This window comes from Meles meles, chromosome 12 (genome assembly GCF_922984935.1).
Source record: "Meles meles chromosome 12, mMelMel3.1 paternal haplotype, whole genome shotgun sequence".
Taxonomy (NCBI): Eukaryota; Metazoa; Chordata; class Mammalia; order Carnivora; family Mustelidae; genus Meles; species Meles meles.
This window is the reverse complement of record NC_060077.1, coordinates 71,247,478-71,268,029: the sequence shown is the minus strand read 5'-3', so window position 1 is coordinate 71,268,029 and position 20,552 is coordinate 71,247,478. Positions and strand designations below refer to the sequence as shown.

The 20,552-nt window shown below is 40.7% G+C and overlaps 1 protein-coding gene across 2 annotated transcripts in view; it reads left to right on the top strand.

Moving 5' to 3' along the window:
- Positions 1-20,552, top strand: part of DYM (dymeclin) — a 344,284-nt gene that overhangs the window by 25,516 nt on the left and 298,216 nt on the right. For both annotated transcript variants that reach the window (XM_046025177.1, XM_046025176.1), the window contains exon 2: positions 1,877-2,068. In XM_046025177.1, the coding sequence (XP_045881133.1) occupies positions 1,929-2,068 (140 nt within the window). In that variant the 5' untranslated portion in view covers positions 1,877-1,928. The remainder of the gene's footprint in view (positions 1-1,876; positions 2,069-20,552) is intronic.

The window sequence follows — 20,552 nt, the reverse complement described above, 5'->3', positions numbered from 1 at the left end:
TCCTGTTTGAGAAGGTATTTGATACTGCTAAAGCCCCTCTGATCCTTTCCTGATAACAGTATGTTATCAGTTACAGTATGTAAAAAGCATTCTTCTGAATTTGTGTATTTTTTCTATGTATGTTTTAATACTTGTAGTAGCTATGAATATATCCATAATAATATTGTTCGCATGTTGTAAAAATCCTACGAATGAAATCATACCATGTCTGTTATTCTATACTTTTGAGATACGTCCGTCGGTGTTGGTAATTGTAGCTCTCATTAATTCACTTTCATTAGTGTAATGTACCCCATTGTAAGATTATATTAAAAAAATTAATTTTAAATTGCTTAAGATATATAAAATAGCTCTGGAATAAGTTACAACGAGTAAGATATTTATATATTGCACAATATTTTTATAGCATTTTCTCATTAGGCTTAATAATTCTTATTTACGAAGTTAAACCAAAATCAAGTTTATGGTTAGCTGGCTTGATATGGAGGATTAGTTGGAGCCAGCTGGTTTTGGGGTCTCTGTCCCCTGAGCAGGGAAGAGGAAAGTAGTAGTGGTCTTGATTTCAGGGGCAGGTGACAAGAAGCCAGATCAATATTTCTCCCTCATATTCAGAAGATCAGCTGTCCATGCGCATTGGGGAAGCCTCACGTCTTTAGATAATTGAGCCTAAGCCAGTCCCAGAGTTCCAAAGAGAATGTGGAAGGCATGCTTCCAAATTCTGATGTTGGCTTCAATGTCTCTGTGGAGTAAGGAGGGACAGACATAAGAAAGTAAGTCACTACTAATATAAGTTCTCATCCAACCCAAGCTTCCTTTGGATATCATTTGCTTTCATTGCAATGGTAATTTTAACATAGTGTAATTTATTATTCATCTTACCACCATTTTATCGCCAGTGAGAGACTTTTCTTGAACAAATTGAGATAGACCATGATTTGGAACTGGGTTAAGTGTGATTTGATGAGGATAGTGATTGGTATTTTAACTATTAGTTTTCCCGTTAGTGACCAACTACAACAAATATTGAAGATGCTAATCATTTATTCATCTACTCTTCCCTTCAACATACTACTTAGGGAATGCCTGTTACATCTCTCTAGACATTGGGGGTAGAAAGGTAAGAGCCTGGGTGGCTCAGTGGGTTAAGCGTCCAGCTCTTGATTTGGGCTCAGGTCATGATCTCAGGGTCCTTAGATTGATGTTGGGCTCCCTGCTGGGCGTGGAGCCTGCTTCTCATTGTCTCTCTCCCGTTCCCTCTGTCCCTCCCACCCTCTCCAAAACAAAAACAAAAACAAAAAAACCCCAAACAACAAAAAACCACCAAAACCAATGGTTTAGGAGAAGAGGCATGCCAATAAATGCTGATGTGCGTGACCACAGAACGAGAAGGACACTAAGTGACTGCTTTGGAACAGGGAGCCCATTCTCATTCAGCATGTGACTCAGTTCAAGCCTCATTTCCCCCTGAGTGTAGGTAGCACGTGGTCGTCACTTTAACTACTTGTCCTGTTCTGAGGGCATTCAAGACATCCAGTCTTTATCTATCACCATCCTTCGTTGTTAAGGAGCCTCATTTTCAGACAATTTGTAATAAGTTGTCATTGTTAGGGATTTGCTTTGAGATATATTCTTAGGCAGAGGTATGCCCATTCAAAGATCTATAAGCATAGACTTGGATTTTTGTATATGTGTTGGCTAAGACGGATTTTATCCCTATTCCCTCCTTTGTAGCTGGTGTCTAATATATTTAAAAATAGAAGTGTGATTTCTTCAAGTAAGTTTAAAAAGTTTTTTTTTCTTTTTTACGTTTGTGTCAAAGATAGGAAAAATATGGTTAATTGTGAACAAGTTTGAAATTTCTTTTCATTCTTTATAGGTTGTCTTGTGGAAATGAAGGCTTAAGGGCAAGTTATCTACCAGATTAGAAGATGGGATCGAACAGCAGCAGAATCGGTGATCTTCCTAAAAATGAGTACTTAAAAAAGTTATCGGGCACAGAATCTGTCTCTGAGAATGACCCGTTCTGGAATCAGCTTCTCTCGTTTTCTTTCCCTGCACCAACCAGCAGGTAAAAGGTTACTTGGAGATTGAAAATCCATGTAGAAGGCCACATGAACTTGTGTGGTATGCTTATTAAAAAAAAAAAAAAAGTTTTTAATGTTTTGTCTGTCCATCAGTCTATCTTGTCATACATGTGCCAGTAGAAAATAAAGAGATGCAAGTAGAAAATACATTTTTCTCTTTTCTTTCTTCCACCCAGCCACCTCCCTTCCCCAGAGATGATTCCTCATAGCAGTTTCTTTTGAAGCTCTAGAATAGTACAAGGTTACTTAAGCATTTATTGCATGTAGTTTTAGAAAATTGTTTGAACACTAGTGCTAGCATCCTACACATACCTTGTTTTTTATTTTTTCTGCTGCTGTCCCTTGCGTTTTCCCCCCACAGTTAAGTAAAATGTATCTTTTTTTTTTTTAAGATTTTATATATTTATTTGGCAGAGAGAGGGAAAGAGAGCGGGCCAGCTCACAAGCAGAGGGAGTGGCAGAGAGAGGGTAGAGAGAGGGAGAAGCAGACTCCATGCTGAGCAGAGAGCCCGATGTGGGGCTCAATCCCAGGACCCTGAGATCATGACCTGAGCCGAAGGCAGAGGCTTTAACCCACTGAGCCACCCAGGCACCCCTCTAAAGTATTTTAAAGTAAGATAAGGATGTTTTTTTCTGTGACCTAATACCATTATTAGACCTAACAAAACTAACAATAAGTCCTCCTACCTAGTCCATATTGACATTTCCCTCGCTGTTTCATAAAGGTTGCTAACATTAGGAACCAAATAAGGTGGATACGGTGCAGTTGGTATATTTCCTAAACGTCTATAGAATAGAGGTATTCACTCTCCAGCCCCTGCCACAGGCTTTTTCCTGTGCTATTAAGAACAAATTGGGTCTGTTTTTCTGTAGAATGTTTTACCTTCTTGATTGACTTGATTGCTTCTCATACCATAACTTTAAAAAAAATTTTTTTTTTTGTTTTCTGTAAACTGGAAGTCAGATTTAAAGGCTTGATAAAATTTAAACAGTTTTGGTAAGAGTATTATATGAGTGATTTTATATACTTCATACTGTATTACATCAGGACACAGAAAATGTGTGGTTTTAGTTATGCTAAATTTGCTCAGAGGTTTGAGAATGTTGATGATTTTGGTCTGAATAACCTGTTTCATAAGAAATTACAAAATGGTGATATTTCTAATTTGGTCATTTCTTGTACATTTATTAAGTGGAACTTTTCTGTAAAGAAGAGCTTTCCTTCATCATTCAGGTTATATAAAATACAGTTTTTACTATATTCTTAAATAAGGGTAAACACTTAATTCTGTTCCTTTACCAGTTTAATAAAAATAGTATAATGGTGACAAGTATTTTTCCCTCCCCCTTAATCCCAGGCTTGGAAGGTCTTCTCTTTCTCTCTCTCTCTCTCTTTTTTTTAATATTTTATTTATTTATTTGACAGACAGAGATCACAAGTAGGCAGAGAGGCAGAGAGAGAGAAAGAGGAGGAAGCAGGCTCCCTGCTGAGCAGAGAGCCCGATGTGGGGCTCGATCCCAGGACCCTGGGATCATGACCTGAGCTGAAGGCAGAGGCTTTAACCCACTGAGCCACCCAGGCGCCCCTCTTTCTCTTTTTGATGGTGAATGAAAAGAAAAGAAAATTTATGTATGTATGTGTGTTGTGGTCCTTATGGTTTCAATTTGCTTCTCTTTAGTGATCAAGGTTATGTTTGTTTTTACGTGTTTAAGGATTAAGGATTATTGGCATTTCCTTTTTGTGAACTATTTATATACTTTGGCAATAAAGTTTAATTTCTAACTCCTGGATACAGCTGGATTGGGCCTCAGGAGTTTCCCTTAGTTTGCAGTTCATGGGATAGCACGGATTAGTTGCACATTATATGAAGCAGCTACTTACTACTGCTTCTGAGATCCTTGGAAAATTCAAGATGCTGTGGAGGGGCAGGAGAGGTCAAACTGGAGCCAGCTGTAGCGTCAGCAACTTTTGAGGAGTTGTCACTGAGTACCGCTGCTCCCATTGAAATAACACTAAGAGAAAAAAGGGCAGAGAGAGACCGCATCATTTGTTGTCAAAACAAGTTCTCCCTTCTGTAAACTGCAGTGCAGTGTCTTCTGCAGGACAGTACAGAAGACTTAACTAAACGAAGAGTGATACCACATTTAAAGATTTCGAAGACTGTCATTAAAACGTCAGTTCTTCCAAGGTTGACCTATAGAGAAGGCAATTCCAGTTAAAATCCCAACAGCTTTTCTTGGGGGTTGGGGGGAGTGAGGTGGAGAGATCTTGATAAGCTGATTCTAAAACTTAAATGGCCAAGGAAAGAAAATAATAGCCAAGTACTTTTTTTTTTTTTTTTTTTTTTTTTTTTTAAAAGATTTTACTTATTTATTTCACAGAGAGAGAGATCACAAGCAGGCAGAGAGGCAGGCAGAGAGAGAGGAGGAAGCAGGCTCGCTGCTGAGCAGGGACCCCCCCCCCCCATGCAAAGCTCGATCCCAGGACCTCGGGATCATGACTTGAGCCAAAGGCAGAGGCTTAACCCACTGAGCCACCTCGGCACCCTCCCAGGCAAGTACTTTTGGAGAAGAAGAACAGTGTGTCCATGTACTTAAGCTGAACTCGCACTTTGGGGTACTAGGGGCAGGATGGATTGCTTAACAAACAGCGATGTGAATAAGGTGTTAGCCTTTTTGTCTATTTTTTAATCCTCTGGAGTTTGCCTCACAGTTTGAATTACCATGGCTCTCTAGTTTGCTTTGTTAATTCCTGCTCTTTCTCGAAAATCTGCTGCTGCTCTCATGTATTTATTCTTTTGGACGTCGTTCTTTTTTCTTAATTCACCCTAGTTTACGCAGAAAAGTATTGCAGGAATCTCAGAAAGTGTGAAGAGCAGAAAGTGAACACATTGCATGTGGCAGGTGGGGGGAAGAGTCCCAGGGGCTTCACTTGTGGTGGTGCCCCTCTGTCGCTTGGTTTGAGACTCCCGCCCCCTCAGTGCTGGTGTTGGACGTGTGACCTGTAGGACCTTGACTCTGAGCTGGCAGGTGCCACCTCATTGACAGAGGCAGGGATGGAAATACCACGTTTGTGAATGACTTGGGACGGAGGTGAATCTCTGAACCTAGACGTTTTTGAGATTGCTCACTTCTGGAACTCCTTGGACCCATATGTGCGGTTTTCAAGTGCAGCCCATTTTTGCAGCCAAAAACTGGTGTCTGCCAATATTTTGGAAACTATAAGGCCTTCAGGACTAATCTAATTCTTCCTTACTATAAATTACTGTTGGCACTAGAGTCATCAGATTCTGTTAGCGTTTCCAGGCATGGTTGCAAAATCCTGTTTAGGCTCTTCAGTAGTTTTTAACTTTCACCTTATTAAAATTACTTGTGGGGGCGCCTGGGTGGCTCAGTGGGTTAAAGCCTCTGCCTTCGGCCCAGGTCATGATCTCAGGGTCCTGGGATCGAGTCCCGCGTTGGGCTCTCTGCTCAGCGGGGAGTCTGCTTCCTCCTCTCTCTCTCTGCCTGCCTCTCTGCCTCCTTATGATCTCTGTCTGTCAAATAAGTAAATAAAATCTTTAAAAAATATATTACAAAAATTACTTGTGAAACAAAAGTCTGAAATGAAATCAAGGTTAATTTAAGAGTTAAGTTTAATATGCTGTTTATTTTTCTTATAAAATATTTTTAAATTACTTGCATGGCTGTTTTTGTACATTTATAGATTACTAAATAATAGCAGCAAAAACAAGAGACAGAACTATGCTTATTATTTTTTTGGTTCGTGGGCATCCGAGTATCCCTTTGTGAGTGTATGGTGTGTGCTTATCATATTTATAGTATGTGTCCTGCTTGTCCTTGAGAACGACTAGGCCAGATGACCTTTCACTGTTTATAAGCTATTATTTATTCACTTGCTTCTCAGGATATAATGAAGAACTAGGTCAAGTCTCTTGCCCTCAAAGGACTTACAATCTATCTGTAAACAATAGATGAGCACAGTGAACCGTGGTAAAAGCTGTTATAGAAGTAGTACAGGGACGCATGAGCACAGCAGTAGCAGGAGCTCAGCGTCTGAGTTAGAATCGGACAGGGTGAGTCACAGATTTTCAGGAGGAAGAGGCATAGGTTCGTTTCCCTTCTGGCTCAAATCCCAGAAGGTACCAAAGGATGTTTAATGAAAGCCTTCTTCCCACCCCTGTGTCCCTCAGCCAGTACTCCTTTCAGGAGGCAGCCAAAGCAGGAGCGATGCTCAGGGTCCTGAGCCCGAGGGAAGGGGGCGGGAGTAGGGCAGGACTGGCAGAGGAGGGGAGCAGCAGAGTCTCCCAGTGGTGAGGAAGAACGTGGCAGGTGTGCAAAACTGAAGAGGTGAGGGGTGGGGGTTTGGCTGATTTGAGGAGCCTTGTAGAAAATATTAAGCAGTTTCAATTTTGTCCTAGTATCAGTGGGAACCCCTGAAAGATTTTCAATAGAAAGGCTAAGATCAGGCTTTCATTTTATTAGCTACCCTAACTGTATCACCTGTGGTCATTACTCTGTCCTTCAGCAGAAATTACAGTTGGCCCTTGAACAGCACAGACTTGAACTCTGCAGGTGCACTTAAATGTGGATCTTTTACCAATAAATGTGGTATGGTACTGTACTGTAATTAGAGTACTGTAAATGTATTTTCCTTCTGATTTTCTTAATGGTGTAGTCTTTTCTCTAGCTAAATTTACTATATAAATACTATATATATAAAAATATAAATGTAATATATATATTACATGTAATATTTATATTTATATATAGTTATATATACATATATATTACATGTAATATATATATTACATTTATATTTATATTTATAATAAATATATATACTATATATGCTATATTTATATATAAATTTACTATATACATACTATATAAATATACTATAAGAATACAGTATATTTACATATACATAATAGGTGGTAATCTGCTGAATGTTATTGGTAAGGCTTCTGGTAAACATTAGGCTATTAGAGGTTAAGTTCTGGGCCACAAGTTATATGTGGATTTTCTACTTTGTGGGAGTTGGTGCTCCCAATCCCTGCATTGTTCCAGGTCCACCGTATTACTTCTTCAGTGTTTGTTTTTTTTAAAATAATTCAGTTACAGGATCAGTTATCATGTTCCAAACAAACAGTGTTAGAAGGTACATGGATAACCATGTAGGATAGTCACGATTACAGGGTCCTGGAAGGCATTCTGGAGGTGTTGGAATGTGAACAGAGCCCCAAAGGAGGTGAGTGATTTAGAAAGGGAGAGAAAAGGAAAGAGAGAATTCAAATGCCTCTGAAAAGAGCATGGACAGAGGCAGTGAGGCAGGACACAGTTCTGTGCGTGGGTGTGGACCAGTGGGACACTAGCCTGCCTGAGGAAAAGGTTGATCACAGGGGCCTGTCTTGTGGTTAGAGCCTCCTCTGGCATTGGCAGATGGTGTGAAGAAATGGAAGAACCATGGTGTCCGTAGATGGAATTGTAAAAATTGTAATTTATTTTTGTCTGAAAAGATAACACATTCTTAAGTTTTTATTTTTTAAAAGATTTATTTGTGTGAGAGAGAGTGAGCAAGAGAGAGAGAACAAGCATGGGGAGAAGGAGAAGCAGGCTCCCCACTGAGCAGGGAGCCCAGTGTGGCACTTGATCCCCGGACCCTGGGATCATGATCTGAGTCGAAGGCAGACGCCTAACCAACTGAGCCACCCAGGCACCCCACGTTCTTTATATTTTAAAGATTTCTTTGAGAGAGAGAGCAAGAGAGTGCACATAAGTGCAGGGGTGAGACAGAGGGAGAGAGAATCTCAAGCAAACTCTCTTCTGTGCAGGGAGCACCACACGGGGCTTGATCTCACGACCCCAAGATAACGACCTGAGCCAAAATCAAGAGCTGGATGCTTAACTAACTGAGCCATCCAGGGACCCGATAACACATTCTTGTCCAAAATTCGAAAGACTTAGAGGTTAAAAAGTGGGAAGTCTCTCTTCCTCTGTCCTCCAGTATGTCTTGTTCTCTTCCCCAGAGGCAACCAATGTTACCAGTCATCTTAAGTGTACTTTCAAGGGCCGTTTCATGTTTTTTTCATGTGTTTAGGCCGCTATAATAAAATACCACTGACTGGGTAACTTAAAAACAAATGGAGTTTATTGTTCACAGTCCTGGTACCAGCATGACTGGGTGAGGGCCCTCCTCCTGGTGCACAGCCAGTACCTTCTCTGTTCTTCACTTGGCGCGAGGGGCGACAAGCTCTCTGGGAGCCTTTTTAGTAATGGTACCGATCCCATACGTCAGGGTTTCATCCTCATAACCTAATCACCCCAAAGGCCCACCTACTAATACCATTACTTCTGGGGGTTAGGATTTCAACGGATACATTATGGTGGCAGACACAGACATTCAGACCATAGCACGTGCGTTTACAAACACATGCACACACATCCCCCTTGTTTTAGGTGATACTATGTATTACATATGCTTTTGCACTTTGTGCTTTTTCCTCTGATTGTATTTTGGAGAACCTTTTATGTATTAGCTTCCTCATTCTTTTTGAGGAAGGCATAGCATGTCATCCCTGTACATGCCAAAATTACTACAGCTGTATAGTTTAACCATTTGGATTGCTTCCAGCATTTTGTTACTACATTGCAAACAAATGCCACAGTGAATAGCTGCGAACACATGATTCTTGTGAGGGCACCTGGGGCGCTTAGGCGATTAAGCATCCAACTCTTGATCTCAGCTCGGGTTTTGATCTCGGGGTTGTGAGTTCAAGCCCCCAGCTGGGCTCCTCCATGCTGGGTGTGGAGCCTACTTAAAAAAAAGAAAAAAGTGATTCTTGTGCTGTGAGTAAAGTATGACCAAAAGACTTCCATTAGTTCTTCTAGTTTGTGTTGGCAAGATATGAGAAACAAGTGTAGTAGGTTGGGAACGGATTTTATGGATCACTGAAAGCGCTTCCCAACATGATTCATGGTGTTGCAGGGTGAAGTGATGGGGCTGCCCAGGTCTGGTGACCTGGAGAAGGGAGCTTATTTTTTTGGCCACACCTGTTAGAAAGCTGAGGATTAGAACTGTAGGTTCTTGTTTAGTGGATTTAGCGAAAGTATTGTTTTAAGGACATTACTTTTTGGGTGGGCTGGATGTTAGAATAGAAGGAGCAGGAAAGGAGAAAGTGCGTCAAATGAGAGACAGCTGTCCTCATGGAACTGAGTGGCCAACAGAAGAGTAGATAGCACGGTGTGTTTTAAATGTTCTTTTGTTTTAAATTGATACTTGATTTGAACCTAAATGCTTAATGAGCTTACAGTTCTAGATTTGAGAGCAACACTCCGGAATATAGTGATAACTTGCATATTTAATTTTTATTGAAATGTAGTTGACATACATTTATTGAAATGTACTTGTTTTAGATGTGTGACATAGTGATTCAGTATTCTATGCATTGTGCAGTGCTCGCCTCAACGTGTAGTCACCATCTGTCACCAAATGTCATTATAATATTCTCGATTATGTTTTCTGCTATACTTTTCATCTCATGATTTATTTATTTTATAACTGAAAGTTTAAACCTCTTAATCTCCTTCACGTATTTCATCCATCCCTCCACCTCCCTCTCTTCTGGCAACCACCAGTTCTCTGTATACATGATTCTGTTTCTGCTTTTGGTCTGTGTGTTGGTTTTGTTTTTTGGAGGTCCACATGCATGTATACTAATTGAGAATGAGAATAATTTTCCTGAAAGGTGCATTGATTTTTTTGGTGACCTGTAAAGAATGGAGACAGCGAAGCATGTTGGGGGAGCATGGATTTTGGAGCAGCCCAACTTCGTCTTACATCTCAGCTCCGCTACTCCCCAGCTTTGTGAATCTAGGCAAGCTGCTTCATCTCACTGGGCCTTTTGATGCTTCCGTAAAATGGAAATAATGCCTACTGTCTAGATTAAACACCATAATGCATGTACAGTGTCTGAGTTTCCACTTCTTCAAGGAGTTAGTCGTCTTCAGAGTTAGCCTGAAATATTTGAGGGATGAAAAAAAGAAATCTAACCAATTTTTCTGATAACTACTTTATCCTAAAGATCAGAAATCCACTGACTCTTTTGAATCAGTTGTTCAGTTGTAGAAATCAGGTCAGACACAGAGTATAGTGATATTTGTCTCTGTGCTTACATAATGCCCTGTTTGTAACGACTACCTGTAGAAACCTACTGCATTGTGAAAATGGTATTATGTGTCCTGAGCACTAGATGGCGCTCAAACAAGGCAAGAAGGCAATTTTTGGCACTGTCAACATGGTCACTTAAGCTCATGTTTTTGAATACTAAAGTAATGTGTGTTTGCTTTTGGTTCCTTTGCGAACAGCAAAGCACAAAGGCAAAAAAGGTAAAAATAATAGCGATAAGAAGTAACCATAATTGGGGCGCTTGGGTGGCTCAGTTGGTTAAGCATCTGACTCTTGATGTCAGCTCAGGTCTTTATTTCAGGGTCCTGAGTTCAAGCCCTGTGTTGGGCTCATGCTGGGCCTGGAGCCTACTTAAAAAAAGAAAAAGCAAAGAAATAAGGAGTAACCATTATTAACATTTTGGTGTATATGCCATCAGTTCTCTCATAAAATGTTTGCATCGGGGCACCTGGGTGGCTCAGTTGGTTAAGTGTCTGCCTTCTTCTCCAGTGGTGATCCTGGAGTCCTGGGGATGGAGTCCGGGGGTCCGGCTCCCTGCTCAGTGGGGAGTCTGCTTCTCCTTCTCCCTCTGTTCCTCCCCCTGCTTGTGCTCTCGCTCCTTCTTTCTTGCCCACTCACTCTCAAATAAATAACATCTTTAAAAAAAAATGGGTTGTATTCTACGTGTTCTTTAACTTTACATTTTCCTCATGTCATTGTTTTCCTACAATATAGATTTTAAACGGCTGTACAATATGCTGTCTTACAGAGGACAGTAATTTATTTAACTAATGTTGGACTTCTGGGTCGTTTCTTTTTTTGTGATTAAATGTAAAACTGATGAACTTAATAGTAGCCAAGTCTTTATGCATATCTCTAACTGTGTAAGGGGAGTGAGTTTCTAGTAGTTGCTTTGCTGGTAAAAATCATCTTTTTTTTTTTTTTTAATCACACAAATCTTTCATTGTAGGAAAGTTAGAAAACAAAAGGGAAAATGGTCATGTGTTCTTGTCACATAGAGAATGTCACTGTTGATATTTAGAATATATTCTCCCATACTTTTTACAATGCACATACCTACAGATAGTCATGTTTATTTATATTTGCCTTTTTTCTCCTACAAATATGGGATTAAACTCTATTATTATTATGCAACTTAAAAATAATGTATTTTGGGGACACCTGGGTGGCTCAGTGGGTTAAGCCTCTGCCTTCGGCTCAGGTCATGATCTCAGGGTCCTGGGATCGAGCTCTGCATAGGGCTCTCTGCTCAACAGGGAGCCTGCTTCCCCCTCTCTGCCTGCCTCTCTGCCTGCTTGTGATTTCTCTCTCTCTCTGTCAAATAAATAAATAAAATCTTTTTAAAAAAATAACATATTCTGTATGACATATTTCCTTTCCAGTAAATGGGAATTTAAAAAAATTTATTTACCAAAAAAATAGTTATCGAAAGCCCCCTATTTCCCAGGCACTATTTTTAGGAGCTGGAAATCTTTCAGTGAACTTGAGGAATGAAGCTGCCCTCTTGCAGCTTGCATTTTAGTGGAGGAGATGGGCAATAAGAAAGGAAATAAATCTGTAAAATCATTTCTGAAAATGCCAAGTGCAGTGAAGAAAAATAAGGCAGAGAAAGGTCGTGCGGAGTGATAGAATGGGAGCAGATAGAAGCAGGAGGTTTCCTTAGATATCTTTAGATAGAGGGTCTGCAGGGAAGCAGCAGAGACATGAGCAAAATCAGGGATGAGCCATGCAAATTCCGGGGAAAGAGTATTCCAGGTAGAGGAACAGCAAGTATGAATATGGACCCACAGCAGGAGTAAGTCCTGCTTGTTAGAGGAGTGGTAAAAGGCAAACAGTGAGCAAGGAACTTTTTGGCCATGTTAGAGATTTTTTTTTGTTGCATGATAGTCCAGAGATGAGCATGTTTGCATGTTGATATTTGAGAATTGAGTTGCATCTGTTATAATTTACTAACTCTCCTATAATATATGGAAAGATTTAACTCACGTAGTTTATTATGGGAAAATTTACATAACGTGAAATTTACTGTTGTAGCCATTTTTAAATGTGTGATTCAGTGGCATTAAGTACATTCCCAGTTATGGTCATCATCAGTGTCCATTTCCAGAACTTTTTCATCATTTCAGACAGAAACTCTGTACCCATTAAATAATAATTCCCGACTCCTCCTTTCCCCAGCCCCTGGTACCCTCTAGTCTACTTTCTGTCTCTATGAAGTTGCCTATTCTAGGCACCTCATATAAATGGAACCATGTAGTATCTGTCATGCTGCGTCTGGCTTTTTTCACGTAGCATAATTCTAAGGTTCATCCATGCACTAGCACGTGTCTGTCCCCCCCCCTTTTTAAAGATTTTATGTTTTAGAGAGAGTGAGCGAGAGAGAGCACACAAGTGGTGGGGGAGGAGTGGTAGGGAGAAGCAGAATCCCCGCTGAGCAGGGAGCCGGATGCCAGGCTCGATCTCAGGACGCTGGGATCATGACCTGAGCCAAAGGCAAATACTTCACCCACTGAGCCACCCAGGTGCCCCTCAATTTCCTTTTAAAGCTGAATGATATCCATAGTATGTACATACCACATCACATCATGTTTTTAAAACTTCAGTTTGTTGTACTTACACATTTCTTTAAACTTTATTTTTTAATAAAAAAATTTTTTTTTTTTTTAAAGATTTTTATTTATTTATTTGACAGAGAGAGAGATCACAAGTAGGCAGAGAGGCAGGCAGAGAGAGGAGGAAGCAGGCTCCCCGCGGAGCAGAGAGCCCGATGCGGGGCTCGATCCCAGGACCCTGAGATCATGACCTGAGCCGAAGGCAGCGGCTTAATCCACTGAGCCACCCAGGCGCCCCTAATAAAAAAATTTTTAAACAAGTTATTTTAGAGGGAAAGTGCACATAGGGGAGGGCAGAGAGAGACAGAGAGAATGTCTCAAGCAGACTCCTCATTGAGCGGGCAGAGCCAGAGATGGGGCTCAATCTCACGACCCTGAGATCACGACTTAGCTGAAATCAAGAGTCAGGTACTTAATCGACTGTGCCACTCAGGTGCCCCGGTTCGCCATTTCTCTGCAGTTGTTAGGTTCCAGTTACCAGTCTGATTTTTTTTGGGGGATCCCTCTTACATTATTAAAAAATGCGTATAGTCAGCCAAAAGACTTTCTAATGCAAACACGATGGTTAATTCAGCAGTTGTTAACTGAGCACTCACCGGGTGGCCCAGTGCTCACTCTTTGCCCTCAGTGCCTGTCCCTGGGTATGTCTCCCATCAGGTCTGTGATGTAGGGACTGCAGGCGAGGACACAGACCTGGGGGTTGTCCAGGGTCACACAGTTCATAGCTGGTGCCGACCAGATTTAAACCCAGATCCTGTAGCTGCAGACACGGATTCACTTGACCCTCATGCTACACAGTCTCCACTTGGAGGTATCATCACAGACTGAGCTTCAAATAACAGTTAAGGACCTGCTGTATCTAATTACAGTCTTTGAGTAGAGAATCACATGTGAAAATGTTCACATTTTCAAGCACTTTCAAAGTCCAGTATGTTCCAAGCGCTGGTACTTTAATGTTTGAGTTCCCTTATTCACAGCGTAAAGGTAATGATTACGTTATTTACGCTTAAGTCACGCAAGCAGCTGGATAGTCCGTCCGGTGTTTTAACCTTGCCTTGCGTGGAGTGGGGCTTCTCTCTGTTCCCAGGGAGCTGCCTGAATGATCCTTTCTCAGAGGTCCTTGATCTGTTACCTCAGCTGAGAAACAGGAAAAGAGACTTTATTGAATTCGGTCACAAGTTTTTAACTGACAGAAACTATTCAGTCATTGTAAAACTATTTTTTTTCTTTGAATTTTTGATGCCTGTCTCCGCTGCTATGTTTTTATTCCCTTTGGCGTACTTGCTGTGCGGTTTTATGAGCACCTCTCAAGGTGAAGCCGTCTGCTGTGCTGTTGAGGTGGGCCTGGGGGAGCTGCTGACCGCCTCCTCAACTCCGTTTCTTCCATCAGATGTTTGCACGTCCTCACCGTTCAACTAAGGGAAGAAATAATTCGAGATTTCTTTTTTTGGCATCTTATTTTCTCCAATTGAGGGCCCAAAAGAAGTTCAGTTTTTACATTTTTTTTTTTTTTTATTTTCAGCGTAACAGTATTCATTGTTTTTGCACCACATCCAGTGCTCCATGTAATACGTGCCCTCCCTATTACCCACCACCTGGTTCCCCAACCTCCCACCCCCCACCCCTTCCAGTTTTTACATCTTGAGTTAAAAACCTTCATTTCCTGTTCTTTCATTGATACCTTTCTGTGCAAGGTCCCTTTGGAAGATGCGTTGAGTTTGGCTGGGGTTGATGGCTCCTTCAAACTAACAGTTTAAATGGGGGCAGTATAACGAACCTTGTTTAAAACATTAAAGTAAGGGGCAAGTACGTTTTCATTTATTTGACAGAGAGAAATCACAACTAGGCAGAGAGGCAGGCAGAGAGAGAGGAGGAAGCAGGCTCCCCGCGGCGCAGAGAGCCCGATGTGGGGCTCGATCCCAGGACCCTGGGATCATGACCTGAGCTGAAGGAAGGGGCAAGTACGTTTTATTGCAGGTGCTCCCTTCTTTGTTTTTCTCGGTGTTGTTGGTAGGAATCTGGATTTTGAAGTCATTTTTTTTTTCTGTTCCTTTCTTGAGAAAATAAAGGCAATATTATCTTGCATGGTGGCTGCTGAAACTTTGACGTTTTAATAGTTATAATTCCTTTCATTTTGGCAGTTGAATGACAACATTTAGGATTGTCTGTGAATCACATGAATATAAACACCTTTTTGGTTCTGCTTGGTGCATTAAAAACTGCTATAATAAATTTATATGCAGTTTTTAATCCTTTGACATTTTCCCATGAATAGGCCCTTTTAAAACATTAACATTCCCACAGTTTAACCACTGAATGGGCTGATTCTAGTTAGTTTTGTGAATGATTTCTGTAATTTTCTCTTTGCTAAGGGGAAGAAAAGGCTTCAGAAGTGCTTCCGTACTTTGCTGAATGGTTACTTGTTTATTTACTCAGGTCGTGCTTGCTTTATTTATTTATTTATAAAAAGTTTTATTTATTTATTTGTCAGAGAGAGAGAGAGAGAACACAAGCAGGAGAGTAGCCAGCAGAGGCAGAGGGAGAAGCAGGTTTCCCGCTGAGCAGGGAGCCCCATGCGGGACTCAATCCCAGAACGCTGGGATCATTGGAAGCAGACGCTTAACCAGCTGAGCCACCCAAACGTCCCTCAGGTTGTGTTTTAAACTGACAAAACATTATATCTTGTCAGAGTATGTGTGTTGTGGGCGGAAAATAACATTATTAATGTTGATTTTGAAATCATGACAAAATTTTCAGTGCTTCTTTTTTGAACTTCATAATTGTAGTTTGATCACTCAGCAGATCTGTGTTCAGAAAATCTACATATAATTTTACCCCTAACAGCTTTATGTCCATTAGCTTTTCATTAAATAAGTTTTGAACTGTGAGTTTATCATGTGTTATTGAGATTCACGTATAAGGTGGGTGTGCTTGAAGTAAGTACAGTAAAACCAGTCTAAATTGCTGAAAGCTGTGACTTAGGAAATACATAATTTAAAAGTTTAGATTCCTGATGAAATTATAGTTTATGATTTCGTAGCAGTTAGAAAGAAGTCCCTCTGTCATCCTGCCACTTTCCTTATTAGGCTTAATTTTCTGATTAGCTCTAATCAGAAAGCCCAAAGGCTTTACATGATTTTAATCATAACATAGATGTAATCTTTATAGTAGATGGTGCATGTATGGTATAACTTCTTTTAGATATATATAGAAATTCCAAATAGTTAGTAGTAATATTTTCGTTTGATGTTACGTGGGTTTGCTTTACTAAAAAAGGAGCTAAGGGGTGCCTGGGTGGGTGGCTCAGTTAGTTAAGCATTTGACTCTTGGTTTTGGCTCAGGTCATGATCTTCATGGTTGTGAGCCCTGAGTTGGGCTTACTGGGGAGTCTGCTTCTCTCCTTCCTCTCTCTCTCTGTGCCGCCCCAACTTGTGCACGTTCTCTCTCTCTCAAATAAGTCTTCAAAAAAAACTTAAAGAAAGGAGTTAAATACCATTCATATGGAAGGAGTATTAGACAGTAGATGTGTTTATTCTTACATTGTGACCTTGGGCAAGTTGCTTGGCCTCTCTGTTCCTGCCATGTGTAAAATGAGAATGCTCCAGTTTCCTCAGTCAGCTTCTCAGGGTTTTGGAAAGCAGTCGGGCGCATTAACCACTGTGAGAGCACTCTGAATTGTTTACAGGTCTGTAAAGATGGCAAATTAGATCTAATCAGCAAATTTATTTCCATATCAACAATTAATATGCCTGAGTCCTTAAACACATTTCTTTTCCTTCCTTTTTTTTTTCTCAAGTAGACTGCACGCTGAGCGTGGAGCCCAGCATGGGCCTTGAACTGAAGACTCTTGAGCTTAAGACCAGAACTGAGACCAAGAGTCGGACACTCATCTGACTGAGCCATCCGCCAGACACCCCTTTTCTCACTTAAAAAAAAAAAAAAATAGAAAGTTTTTTTTTTTCTTTTAAGTAAGGTTTATGCTCAATGTGGGGCTTGAAATCACAACCGTCTGAGATGAGTAGCTTGCTCTGCTGACTGAACCAGCCGGGTGCCCCTTTAAACACATTTCTGTTGTTAGAAGTTAAAAAACACTTTTCCTAAACCTTCTCTTCTCTTGTTGAAATACTGTCTTTAAAATGAATGTGAAAGCCAGTTTAAACTTCATTTTAGACAGGCAATTGAAATTCTCAAATTAGTGGAGTTCAAATTAATGAAATCCTGCTAAATGTATACTTAGTCACATTTTTAGTTTTTAAAAATACTTTTATCTGTAGTGTAAAAACTTAAAAAAAAAAAAATCTTCCAGGATGCCTGGGTGGCTCCGTTGGTTAAGCAGCTGCCTTCGGCTCAGGTCATGATCCCAGCGTCCTGGGATCAAGTCCCACATCGGACTCCTTGCTCAGCAGGGAGCCTGCTTCTCCCTCTGCCTCTGCCTGCCACTCTGTCTGCCTGTGCTCACTCTCTCTGACAAAAAAAAAAAAAAATCTGCCTTTGGGGCACCGACTGGGTGGCTCAGTCGGTAAGGCGTCGGCCTTTGGCTCAGCTCATGATCCCGGGGTCCTGGGATGGAGCCCCGCGTTGGGCTCCCTGCTTAAGCAGGGAACCTACTTCTCTCTCTCCTGCTCACCCTGCTTGTGAGTTCTCTCTCTCTCTCTGTCAAATAAATAAAATCTTTAAACAAATAAAATTTAAAAATTTGCTTTTATATGGGAACCCACATACCTTGCGTACTTGAGAGTATGGTAAGACTCTTACTTAGGTTGCAGTGTTGTTTTACAACCAGTTGGTAAGACTGTTTCCAAGATTATGTGTTATTCAGCCTCTTCTTTCTTTCCTTAATCCCTGAGGACCAGCCCCATGGCTGGCAGCATCCCTTAGTACCTCTTGTGTTACTCAAAAATCCAAAGTGTGGCCAGATGAAGAACGAGACAGATGGGTTGGTAGAAGAGAAATGGAAGAGTCCAGGCTGGGCAGGGAACCAACACTGGATTGTGGGACCTGCTGAAGGGTCACAAACAATTCCTCCTGGTGGGTCGTATTGGCTCCATGATATGGGTCACGGGGGAGTTCAGTTAGCAGCCTAAGTGTGCCGCTCCTGCTTACAGCAGTGGCGAGTGTTTGGGTTGGCAGCCGAAGCCTGGCTGACCTCTTACACCAGCTGACTAAAATATTGTAAATAACTCTTCCATAGTTTCACGGTGACAATTAACAGGAATAGGTATTTAGTTTATTAGATGACCCTTTTTATGTGTTTATTTTGGTTGCCGAAACTAGAATTCTTGAACTACAGCCTTCGTATGAAATTAGCTTTTTTTTCCCTACCAACAAATGTTCTTTCTTGTTTATTGGTCAGTTTTGGAAACTGCTTGCCACCTCACAGTGGTGCTGAGTTGGTGAATGAAGGGATGTGTGCTCTTAACACTGAGCTCCGTCCTTTTTGTTCTTCCGTGTATGAAGGGATGTCGGGGTCTTGGCGAGGTGGTGGTGGACAGCGGACCTAACCAGCCGGGACAAGGTGGTTTCTCTTCTCCCCTATCACCTCGTGAATTGTGGCTGAAGACATTGGAGACATTTTCTGCATAAGTGGCTGATACAGTTGATCATCTATTTCTGTAATGAAAAAATAGACACAATTATTTTTTACTTAATATTTGCTATTTTTTTCTTTTTGCCTCAGAACTGAACATTTCTGTATCCCCTCCACTGTACCCTTTTTGAAGTTAAGGCCAGAGCTCTTTGTCAGAGGACCATGACACGGAGTTTAAGTTCAAAGCAGTTGCAGACTCTCTGCACAGTAGTTCTTGGTGGGCCCCCATGTTATTTAATACAAAAATGGACTGCCTGGTGCGATGAAAGAATGCTGGTGGTGTTCGATAGACTCTGCTCTGACTTCACAGTGGGTGATGATAATTTGCCAGTTAGACATCACATCCTTTATGAATTCCTTTGAATAGGCCATTTTAGAGGGAAAAGAAATTCTGTGGTTGTCATACAGGTGCTTATGCTCGCTTTCTGTCAGTATATGTTTTTCTGAGTATTAAGATCACAGGATTTTGTGTCAAAAGATCCGGGCATGTGATTTTGCAAATTTAGGAATATGTGTGGAATTATAAGCCATGGTTATGCACTTCTGGGGGGAGTGGTAATTCGTTAAATCATCCTGCAATGTAATTTGCAGTACTCTTTGGAACAGAAGTGTTCATTGACCTAGCAGTTGCACTTCTGGAGTTTATGTTGAGATAATTGGACAGGTTCAGAAATATATGCAGAAAGATACATGTGTGAAGGCAATGTTTATGAAAGGAAATGCGAACAACCTAATGTTCGTGAGTAAGGAGATTGATAAAAAATGAAAATGATGCATCTGCACACTGTTAACGTTACACAGTCATTAAAAATGATCATATGTTTATACAAAAGGGAAAAGATCCCCAGCGTTTTAAGTGGTTAAAGCCAATTATAAAACCATTCATATAGTGTAATTTATTCAAGCAAAATTGTGTAGAAGTCTGGATCTTAAAAATGTGTTTATTCATATAACACTTGTTAGCTTTATTTTTAAGATTTGCTTTTTAAATTTTGTTATTTTAATATAATTACAGTTTCACAGGAGGTTGCCAGAAATGTACAGAGTGGTCCCTGGCATACTACACTCATCTCCCGCAGTGGTAACAACCCCCCCCATAACTATAGTTCAGTATCAAAGCCAGGAAACTGACATTGGTACTATCCACGAAGGTTATTGGGATTTCAGCAGTTAGTTATACATGCACACATTTGTTGTGTGTTTATATAGCTCTGTACAATTTTAATCACATGTATAGACTTGTATAACCACTACCGCAATCAAGATGCTTATCTGTTTCATCCCAACAAGGCTCTCTTGTGCTTTCCCTTTATAGCTGCACGAACCCCCTACCCCCTCATCCCTAATTCTTGGCAGCCACTGATCAGTTTTCAATCTCTGTCATTTTGTTATTTCAAGAAAGTTATGTAGATTTTGAGATTTTGAGATTGGCTCTTTTCACTCAGCATAATGCCCTTGAGATCCATTCAAGTTGTTGTGTATATCAGTAGTTCATTCCTTTTTATTGCTAAGTAGTAGTCTGTGTTGTGTATGTATCGTAGTTTGTTTGTTTTTTTAAGATTTTATTTATTCATTTGACAGACAGAGATCACAAGTAGGCAGAGAAGCAGGCAGAGAGAGAGGAGGAAGCAGGCTCCCCGCTGAACAGAGAGCCCGATGCGGGGCTCGATCCCAGGACCCTGGGATCATGACCTGAGCTGAAGGCAGAGGCTTTAACCCACTGAGCCACCCAGGCGCCCCTCATAGTTTGTTTAAACGATGACCCACTGAAGGACGTTTGCATTGGTTCTAGTTTGGGTCTATTATGAGTAAAGCTGCCGTGAACAGTTGTGTACAGGTTTTCAGGTGAATATAAGTTTTTATTTCTTTGAGATAAATGGTCAACAGTGCAGTCACTGGGTTGTATGGTCAATGCAGGTTGAAATTTCTTTTTTTTTTTTTAATTATTTTTAAAAATTTATTTTTAACTCACGTATAGTTGGCATATTATGTTAGTTCCAGCTGTACAGCCTAGTGAGATGATAATTGTATACATAACAAAATTCTCACCATGATAAGTATAGTTACCAAGTGCACGTTTG